This window comes from Nansenia antarctica, assembly GCF_963989245.1.
Source record: "Nansenia antarctica genome assembly, chromosome: 2".
Taxonomy (NCBI): Eukaryota; Metazoa; Chordata; class Actinopteri; order Argentiniformes; family Microstomatidae; genus Nansenia; species Nansenia antarctica.
In genome coordinates this window covers 81,706,792-81,717,628 of record NC_137675.1, presented here as the reverse complement: position 1 = coordinate 81,717,628, position 10,837 = coordinate 81,706,792, and the positions used below count along the sequence as shown (strand labels likewise).

At 41.2% G+C, this 10,837-nt stretch overlaps 1 protein-coding gene across 3 annotated transcripts; it reads right to left on the bottom strand.

Moving 5' to 3' along the window:
* Positions 1 to 262: 262 nt before the first annotated feature.
* Positions 263 to 10,460, bottom strand: LOC308149686 (CMP-N-acetylneuraminate-beta-galactosamide-alpha-2,3-sialyltransferase 1-like). 3 transcript variants are annotated; one of them, XM_080522582.1, is made up of 7 exons: positions 9,537 to 9,651; positions 4,643 to 5,080; positions 3,673 to 3,860; positions 2,845 to 3,027; positions 2,597 to 2,642; positions 1,820 to 1,939; positions 263 to 1,189 (listed from the first exon to the last, which is right to left on the bottom strand). In XM_080522582.1, exons 1-7 carry the CDS (start codon positions 9,561 to 9,563, stop codon positions 1,013 to 1,015), a joined length of 1,179 nt encoding a protein of 392 aa, XP_080378708.1. In that variant the 5' UTR covers positions 9,564 to 9,651; the 3' UTR covers positions 263 to 1,012. The 3 variants fall into 3 exon arrangements, with proteins under 3 accessions (XP_080378708.1, XP_080378709.1, XP_080378710.1); XM_080522583.1 differs by lacking the exon at positions 9,537 to 9,651 and adding an exon at positions 6,583 to 7,107; XM_080522584.1 differs by lacking the exon at positions 4,643 to 5,080 and having other exon boundaries at positions 9,537 to 10,460.
* Between the last annotated feature and the right edge of the window lie 377 nt (positions 10,461 to 10,837).

Sequence of the window (10,837 nt, the reverse complement as noted above, 5' to 3'; positions counted from 1 at the left end):
TGATCATATATCCACATATAGCTTCTAGTTGTCAGCCTTGTGTTGTTGATTGTTGCAGATACATATTCAGCTTTGTTTATTAGAATGCGTTCTTTATGAAAAGAGAAGCAGGTCAGGTTTCACACACACCGTTACGCTATACCCAAAAGATTTAGCAGATGCTTCTGTAAATCCCCAAATAATTTCAACATAATTCTAAACAAGAAAAACAACAGAAGTAGTATCATATTCAAGGAATGTATAGCAATGTTTAATAGTGCAGCAATACAGTTTAAGTTTAGCGTACATCAGACAAGACAAGGCCACAGATTAATAATTGTAGTAGGCCCAGTGATGTTGTTATGTCTCACTCAATCCCAAACCAAGCCCTTCCTCTTATGAACTTTTGGACATGGGAATTAGTTATACAGTACATAGGCTACTCACTGGTGTCTGTATTGAAAAACTTCCACTTAGGCCAAGTTGGATGAACAGGCTTTACTATGACCTTACCATCTAATCCAACCCTCTCAGATCTCCACAAGTGCCTAGCGGCTAGGGATCAATTTGGGATGGATGGGTGATCCTTTCATTGAACTGGCTAAAGGAAACCTGAGGAAAGCCACGTTCAGATACAAGAAATACATGATGTAGAACAGAAGTACAGAAGTAGAACAGAAGACCTCCATGAATGATGTCAGCTCTACTCACGACACGTCTCTACTCGTGATACGTCTATATCTGCAACGTTCAACACCCTCCTTGAATGTAACCCTTATATCAACTGGCTCTCAATTACTGTAATTGTGGTTTTATTTTGCCATTTGGTAAAAGCCAGCTCAGTGCAACAAATACTTATTTACACTTCATATACATACAGTTTATCATATACAAGCCTTGAGATTGTCCAAATACATTAACTTCCCAGAAGCGTTAAAAAAAAAGAGTAGTATCTTATAAATAGTATAAATCGATTACATTATTTGACATATCAAGATGGGCAACAAGCCATTTATGCACAGCAGATTAGTCACTACTTAGTCAGTCCTTTGAATAGTTGGATTTTTTGTTTTTCAAAGAGCTGCGAAATGACAAAATGTTCGTGATTTCTACTATGCGATGAAGCCATAGGTAAGGCCTTTTTTGGTAGTGGATCCCAGTAGTGGTTCCAGTTTCCAAATCTGTCTGCCCCAAATCCATAAACATTCACCTGAAAAGGAAAAAGAAGGGCTTCATATAGATCACTATTTCAATTCACCTGGGCAACACCAACATGCTAGCACTGTGTCATGACTTCATAGAGATATAAACACTAGAGGGCGCACTCCCCTGAATGAACTGTGATTATGAATGAACATTATTAATGTTCTGTGATTTGAGTGGGAATGAATCAAAGGTTGGTGATTCACTGCCAACTGCCGCTCTGGTGTGTTTGTTCAGCTCAGCTCCAGTGTCTCAGGTGTCAGTGATTTATTGTCACCATTAGATGGCATCCTACACCTGAAACCCATTTATAATCTATAATAAAACCTACTGAAGAAGAAGACCATGTGTTCATGTGTTGATCCAATTGGCTGATGCCTTCCCAACATATAGGAAGTCCCACCCTAGTTGACCACATGGCACCCCTCATGCTGTCACAAATGTAATAAATGGGAAAGATGGCCGGTGCCTTCTCTAGTCATATATCTCTATGGATGATGCTCATCATTAGACAGTCACAATTAGTCATTGTTCTATTCCCAGTGCAGGTTGTATACAAGTTACCTTAGTGAGCTGAGCTGTACATATACATACATATTACTGGCAGAACATTATTGTTATAGAAAGGAAGGCTTACCTCATCACATATGTGTAAGGCAGATATCAGAGCCATGAATCCAGTGGATGGATATCGGCCATGTTTTTCAAGCCAAATCTCATGAACATATTTCATGAAAGTAGGATGCAGGACCAATACCTGAATGTATTATGAATTACATAATTATCTTAAATCAGTGTTGTTATGTCACAGAACCTATACATCCTAAAGGGCTGTGGTCATGTGCACAACATGAGAGTCATGGACCTACATTAGAGAACATATTTTGTCCAGTTAGTATTTTGTCAGGGAGTAGGTAGCGTGATATTGCTATTATTGGGAGTTAAATAAAGATGAACGTTAAAAACAAGAGGAACATTGACTCCCAGTATCAGTGTACCCTCCCTACATTACTCTACTGGCCGCACACTCACGACTTCAAAGGAGCTTTTACACAGTGCTTGTTTGCACATTACTGTTTGTTTCACCTATTGCCCTTGTTCTGTACATATCATACTGTAAATATGGTATATCATAACTGTACATATCATATTGATACTCATATTGTTCTGTACATATCATACTGTAAATATGGTATATCATAACTGTACATATCATATTGATACTCATATTGTTCTGTACATATCATACTGTACATATGGTATTTCATATCTGTACATATCATATTGATACTCATATTGTTCTGTACATATCATACTGTACATATGGTATTTCATAACTGTACATATCATATTAATACACCATAACATATTGATACAACCATAACACCCATGCACTTGTTTCTAATTTACTCACCAAGTCCTTGTTGGCTTTGATTTTGTATTTAATTGCTGCATAAGTGCTGTTGAATAAGACAAAAATACCTCGGTTGATCATTTTGATGTTGTCGTTTTTTTTAATGTGTAATTGTGACTTTTAGTGTCAAAAACCCTAATGTTTAAAAAGAGCACTCAAAGATCATAAAAACATGTCAACAGGTTCAGGCTATCAGTAAATGAACTTCTGAACTAGTGAGAGAAAGTTTGAAGTCCATGGTCACTCACCGCTTGACAGGAGAGCCTGTGGTTAAGGCACCGAGGAGCCACTGGAGGTCCAGAGTCTTGAAAGGGAACAAAACCAGATGAGTGGTGTTGTCCAGGTCCACAGCACTCTCTGGGTACATGATGTGGTGAGTGGTTCTGGTCCCCACATCCTCTTCAAAGCCTTTGGTATGTGCCTTGTTAATTCTGGTTGATACATTGAATAGGGAGAACTTTACCCTCTATTTTGACTGAAGGTCAAAACATGAAAGCAAAAGATGTTGTGGTAAAACTTGAAATGTCTTTCAACATTATTACAGATTCTTAACAACAGTCGTCATTAAGCAAATCACAGAAAATTACTTTGCTGTTACAGTACAATATACAGTGGGGGTAATAAGTATTCAACACATTTAATTCAACATATTTCCGTTGAAGCTATTCACATGAAATCTACACCAGACATTGGTATTAACTCAATAAAACTACACAGCTAAAGAAATTGTAACACTCCGATCCATAAAAACAGTTATGTGCAATAAAGGGGAATGACACAGAAAATAAGTATTGAACACAGTAAGAAAAAGCACTAAACCAGCTTATGCCACTAACTAATAATACTGAAGTTATTTCCCCCATTGTATAAAACATCAATGTCAGTTGCGTTTAAACATTTTGTAACATTTTACATTTTATAGCAATGCCCCCCAGCCCCCCAACCCCCCAACAACCCCCAACCCCCCAATGCTCCCCTGCTGAGTACTTCTGGGGAAGTGTGTCCAAACTTTTGACTGGTACTACTGTATGTTCTGGTGTCTTCCCTGCTCCTAATGCACAACACAACATCAGTACCTTATGATGACGTCATTAAGGTCAATGTGGGCTCCGTAGTGGGACCCCTTGAGATTCCCAGAGTTCCCCACCACAGCACAGGTCCTACAGCGGTCAGGTCCTGCATCCATGTACAGCTCCTTGTCAGGGGTGATCCGAAACAGGTCCTCCACAGCTTTGGTGAAGTTTCCTCTATCATGCTGCAACGTCTGATGATGACAGACAAACCATACATGAGCAGAAACCCTAAAACTGAACTTTATACTCCAATACCGTCTGCACAGCCACTGTTCCTATAAGCAGACTAGGCGCAGGGGCCCCAAGCACAACATTTTGTTGTCCCCCAACAATGAAATCGGAGAGGGTACTATGATTCGGTCTCTGGCCGGTCGTATGTCACACACTTTTTCTGCTGACACCACTGGGACAATTCTGATGAAACATGGGTGAATGATGGATCTAGGCGTACAAATGTGACACTCACAGCCACAGCAGGGACACAGCACTGTAAATCAGAGACAACCAGAGTGTTATAGTAAAACAATGTATGAATACACCTAACCTTCACAGGCTTCATTCCATCACCCTCCTTTTATAGAGGGGTGCTTCACCATCATTCTTGGGGGACACCCTGTTTAGTATACACTTGTTAGTGTATACTTGTTTTTGTTTTGTTTTGCTTGGGAGGTAGGCCCATAGCAAATATGTTGGTTTTTACTCAGAAACTTACTCATTTGAGCAATTCCCAATATTCCATATTTAAGAAAATGTTAGGCTCTTTTAAAAGGTTTTCTTTTCATAAGCCAGCCCATAATATTTTTTTTGAATTATTATTATTTTTCCTTTCTTTTTTGTGGGTGACAGGTGGAGCGGTCTGCCTTTTATTGCTTACAGAGCCCCATAAAAGGTTGGGGCATGGATTGATGACGTGGATTGATGACCGATGACTAAAACAATTCCAGTGAAGTTGGAAGTTACACAAAGCATTTACCTTCCACCACTTTACAGTATTCCCAGGAAGTTGCTTGTTTGCTCTTGTCACAAATGGACTAAGGGATTGTTGGAGACGCTTCACAAACCAGGGATCATTCTCTGGCTCAGTCATACATTTGTGGCAGCTACAAGGACGATTGGAGTGGGAGGACGTCATTACTTCAGAGGAGCCTGGTATGACAGTCATTGTATCTGTAGAGTGGGAGGACTTGTTCCAGTTGTTGTTGTTGCTGTTGTTGTCGTCGTCCAGCATGCCGTGAACAAATGTATAAAGACCCCAAAATGGGTTGGACGATGTCTGACCATTCAAATAAACAAACGCAATGATAGTGCTGGTGCAAAGCAGAAGCATTACAGCCCTGCTTTTGCTGTGTTTGAAGAAAAACATTTTCTTCTTGGCTGTAGGGTGGGCTGGGCACTGGTTGGATTTCAGCAACTGTGAAGGAAATAATATATATATATATATATAAACATATTTTACTTAAATACAAATCTACAAACATTTTATAATAGGTTGTTTTAAATAGGGTGTTTCTGAAATATTTAATTTGACATTCAAATACAGTCCAGACAGTCCATATATGTGTAGGCATTGCTGTGCATTTGGCAAACAAAGCATTGCCCTTTTCAATACAGGGTGACTTTACAGTAGCTACTTGAATCCGATGACGTGTCAGTAGGCTATATGCATTAATTATTGTCTATGTCTATTGTGTAACCTAATGCTTTAAGAGAGTGTGGGCTAACCTCCCATTCTGGGCCGATCAGCGCGGTTTAGGCTTTAATGGAACTGTCTGCTCGTGGACGTAATGTGTCCTTTACAATTTCCTCCTTTGCTATAGCCTATTGTTTATTTCCCTTTTTTGGGTTGTAATAAACTAAACAGGATATGCCATTTTGTCTAACAATAGTCACCTGCCGCACACAACCTGCTCTCTCACCATGACTCCCAACACGCCCAAATATGTGGGTTGACTTGTCTGATCACTAAGCTCTTCCACCTCTGCTGACAGACGGGCATCGCCGCCGGGCCAGAGCAGAGATTACTTTTCTTATGATGACTAATGTCTAATGGATGACAGTTAGACACAATTAATTTGTTGTAAATCGCTTTGGATAAAGGCGTCTGCTAAATACCCAACAATGTAAATGATAAAACGCTACTCGGTCACAGCTTGTCACTGTCCTGGCTGGCAGGTGGAACGGGCTTCCCACTGCGAGTCACCTATCTCCAGGCTACACCACCTTACCCTAACCCTAAGACCTCTTCATCCCCTCTACCCCCCATGTAGGCTACACTTTCTCTACTGTAAATTCAAACATTTCCTCTGGCCCTAGTATAAATTAATTATTTCTTGATATGACTAATGTATAGGCTATGATTCACTTACTTGACACATGTTTGTTGTAAGTCGCTTTAGATAAAAGCGTCTACTAAATGCTATAGGCCTACATGTAAATGTAATGTAATTATGTTAAATAATTCTATATAAAGCAAGGTAAATTCCTACGTTAACATAAATCAAAGAATCACTCATATATTATAGTCTACTACAAGCATGAGCTCTTTTATGATCGAATCCGGCAACTTCAAGAGCGCGCGTCCGTGGGTTCACTTGGACAGGATAGGTGCGCGAATCTGCGGGTAATGGATCTATATGGTCTTTACACCCTAACAACATTGAGTTAAAGCCATCAGATTCAATCATATTTGCTGCTAGTGATTTATATAGCCTAGCCGGTGTTATAATAAAAAATAATCTTTCGATTTTGCTGTAATTGTGACCTTTTTCAGTAGTTGTTTTGTTTTGTTTGTTTTTTAAATCACTCCAGTTTGTTAACATGTTGTTAAGCACTTTGAAACAAATTGCCGAAAGCCCCCAAAATAAGTACATTTATTGATTAACAAAATAAGCCTGAGATCAAGGTGAATCTTACCTGCGTCGGCACAGCTTGTACTCTCCGTTCACCAGCTCGTTGAGTAAGTTGCTCTTCCAGTAGGTTTATTAGCCGGGGAAGGAGGCGGGGAAAGCCATATAGTCTCTCTAATCTATTGAGTAGGCTATGGTGGTATGATATTGGTCAAATGACATGACAATATCTTTAATTGTGTGTATAACATGTGTGCAACCGACGACAACACTCAGTGCGTGCCTATAATATATTATATTAAGCTCTATATTAAGCTTTGACAACATTGTTACAATTTGATTGTTTTAGGAAAGCGTTCATATTTCTCTACCCGCGACCTGGTCTGTCGGTCCCTGTTGGACTGTACTTTGAACTCCCCTTAGGAGTGATATGCCAACAATGAGAGATATGCCAACACATGCACTGTCTGTATATGCCAGCTAGATGCTAGATATGCCAACTGCCAACTCTACAAAGACATCATACGTCCCACAGATTACAAACACCCAACAATATTTTGAAAATATGACTATAATAACAAAAAAAACTGTTCCAATCTGCTGGGTGACGTACGGCAATGTGCAAACACAGCAGCAGGATTTGTGAGATGTTGTGACAGTAAAAGGACGTCCAATAGAACACGACCAAAGTATCTGCACTCTTTGCACCATGCTGATCTCTGTCGGCTATATAATATTTACACAGTTCTCTTTTATATTTATATTTATATTTTGGAAACGGCAATGTCCACGCTTTTCTATTTCTTTTTATTTTAAGTTATCTTTATTTATCTTTATTTACCCGTATACTATATATACAGCTCTGTTTAACAATTTCTTTATTCTAGTCGTATATTACATTCTCTTTTTTGTTTTGTTTTTTATCTTCACACTTGCTTTGGCAATGTTAACGTAGGCTATGTTGTTTCCCATGCCAATAAATACCCTTACATTTTAATTTAAATTGATTCGCTCCACCACGTTGGCCGCCGTTGTAACTGAGTATTAACTATGGGAACCGTACCAATGGAGGACGTAAATCGTTATACAGAGGTCATCCTCATGGTGCGAGATCTGGTCTTAGAAGTCGCGGGCCAGGGCTACCTCATCCACCAGAGCGTGGTTCCAAACCGCCTCCTCAACAACAGCAGAATTATTGGTGTGAGCACGTGTTAACGGCTTCACTATTCATAAGGGCCTCGTTTCCCTGGACAGATTTTGGAATAGGAAGAGCAGAGAGGTAGACTACATTACATCATCATCGATCGGTTTGAAACAGTGCACTTAGGCACTGGCGGACTCAGAGGGGGGGCAGGGGGGGCGACCGCCCCTCCTGGTGCCTCCACGGTTGAAAAACGTCTCGCTTAAGTGCCCTTTTGAGTTGCAAAAATGCCCTTTTGAGTGGCAACAATTAGAGGGCGTGCCCTATTGGTGCCCCTCAAATGGTCTAAATTTGACCATGTGCCCCCCACAGTTGAAAAACGTTGCACGAAAGTGCCCTTTTGAGTGGCGAAATTAGAGGATGTGCCCTATTGGCTGCCCTTCCAACGGTCTAAACTTGACCATGTGCACTGATGGGGTCCCATGTTGTGCTGTAGGTGCCCTTTTTTTCTTTTCGCCCCTGTCCTTCAAACAGCCTGGGTCCGCCACTGCACTTAGGTCAGCTTTGTTCTAATGTTTACATGGGGAGTTATAGGCCTAGACAATGTTGACACTAGAGCAGGGGGGTATTCCATCAACATTGCTAAAGGACAATCTGGGTTTATTTTGATATAACCCGCGAGATATTTTTAAATTAAAAATCCAGCCTTATTTTGACAGGTCTCGCGAGAGTTACTTAAACCTGGATTTTCCTTTAGTGACGTTGATGGAATACCCCCCAGCTCTTTGATATATTATTTGCCTATGGCGCTGCATCTCAACACAATAACGGTTACCATTGATTTACACATTCTTGTAAAAGCTATAGTGTCAATATTTAGCCTTCTAATATATTTGTTAGCTTATTGATTAGTAAATTGTTGCAAAGACATCTGCAAATTGGTATCAAAGATTCCAGGGAGGTGAATAAACTTATGAAGTCTATATTTGACGGACCTGTTGTGCGTGTTGTGCCTGTTGTGCCTGTTGTGCGGACCTGTTGTGCGTGTTGTGCGTGTCCTGACTTAAAGGAGGGCAACGTTACACCTTTTACATTTACATTTAAGTCATTTAGCAAACGCTTTTATCTAAAGTCCTTACGATGGACATTGCTAAGTAACCCATAGTGGTCTGAGGTGCTACTCAGGTGCACCGTTATTAACGAAGGTTTTGGGAAACAGCCTGAACAATAGGTAATAACCAACATACTCTTACCATGCACTAACGTGGCCTCTGAATATATTGACATGATTGAGTGTCTAGAAAACAAATTAATGAATTAAATTGCTTCCAAAAACCATTTGAGCAGTGTAGGCCAACACAGTAGCTTCTCAAACAGGCATAGTGCTCTCAAAGCCATTATTTGAATAACCAAATTGTGCATTGCGTGTATCCTATTACGAGTGGCTTTGCATAGCCAGACCTGAACAATCAGGGATTCAAACAACAACCAAGAGCCACTCTCCCCATCACTTGTTTTGTTAAATAGCTGAGGGATGGGCCTGGATAGTAACCACTCTCAAATTCATAGACAGAGCGACAACGGACTGACTGCCAAAAAGATCAAATAATAGTTTTAAGCGTATCTTTTTAAGCTATACAGTGTTTGTTGACAACTACATGGAGTAAAACACGTTTTACCAGTAGAGATAACTTTGCGAGGTATTTATAAGTTATCTTCTTCAGGAAACAACGGCTGTATTGTTTCATCATTAACGCATCAATGCCAGATGCCCCCATGTGTTTATATAATATAGTCACTCTGTCCTGATAAGAACAAGGAAGTAGTGTTAGTACGTATTACGTAGTAAACAGGGAAGTAAGATAAGCAGAGACACTCACCACCCACACATGGATCTCATCCCGCATATGCTACTGCACAGGAATAGTCCCCTCCTGCTTCAAGTCATCCATCATTGTTCTTGTGCCCGAAAAAAATAAGCTTAAGGTATCATGCCTAGATGACTGGTGCCCTGTCGCTCTCACTCCCATGGTGAGCAAATGCTTTGAAAAGCATGTCAAGGCCCTGATCTGCAGAATGCTACCACGCACCCACCCAGGACCCTGGACTCTGGACCCTTTGCGATTAGCCTGATCACCGACCGGCGATGAGACGGCTTTACAGGAGAGAGGTCGACCGCCTGGCTCAGTATAGCCTCTCTCTCAACACTGACAAGACCAAGGAGCTGGTGGTGGACTTCAGGAAGAAACAGCGGGAACAAGGACCCCTTCACCATCAACGGGTCCCGCCGTAGAGAGGGTCAGCAGTTTTAAGTTCCTCGGCGTCCACATGACAGACGACCTCACCTGGGAAGAGCAGTGCCTCTTTCACCTCAGGCAGCTGAAAATGTCTGGCATGGGGTCCAAGACCCTGCGGGCCCTTCTACAGAGGCACAACTGAGAGCATCTCGACTGGGCGTATCACTGCCTGGCACGGCAACTGCACTGCCCTCAACCGCCAAAGCGCTGCAGAGGGTGGTGCGGAACAGACGAGGGCATCAGTGGATGTGAGCTTCCCTCCATCCAGGATATATACAACACGCGATGTGTCAGCAAAGCCCAGAGGATCATCAAAGACCCCCAGCCACCCCACCACAACCGCAGTCTGTTCGAACTGACGACGTCCAAAAGACGAAGCCTCATTCATAGCCTCAGGGGCTCAGAGGCTGACCAACTACTACCAGCTACTTCCCCCCAGGCGATCAGGCTCATAAACAAGCCTACTGAGGACTATCACTATTTATCCCCAAGCACACCCTATGTACACAGACCACCTGTCCATAAGCACACAGTCACTTTACTCAATACTGCCTCTTACACAAGTGCAATACTACCTCCTACACGAGTGCATTACTCATGCTCATTCTATTATTTGTAAAATGTTTTACTACTTGTGTTCCTCATTTGTCTCTTGTCCAATTGTCTCACTTGTCTTATAACTATTGCCACGTTATTTATCTTGCCATATTGCTTTACTTGTCTTTAGAACTACCTTCTTTATTTTTCTTGTTGCTGCAATGTCGAGGAACTGAAGCCTAATTTGACTCTCTTATATTTGTATAATGGGATGTAACAATAAATGTAAAACTTGAAGCTAGAAGCTTGAAACTACCACAATGAATTTCTTCACGTCTTCCCCTCCC

Excerpts from the sequence above, each read along its gene's own strand:
- LOC308149686 (XM_080522582.1), bottom strand. The coding sequence starts at position 9,563 with ATGCGGGATGAGATCCATGTGTGGGTG. Across the intron at positions 5,081-9,536 it reads ATGAGATCCATGTGTGGGTG|TTGCTGAAATCCAACCAGTG; the intron begins GTGAGTGTCTCT and ends TTTCCTTCACAG. Across the intron at positions 3,861-4,642 it reads ATACTGTAAAGTGGTGGAAG|ACGTTGCAGCATGATAGAGG; the intron begins GTAAATGCTTTG and ends TGTCATCATCAG.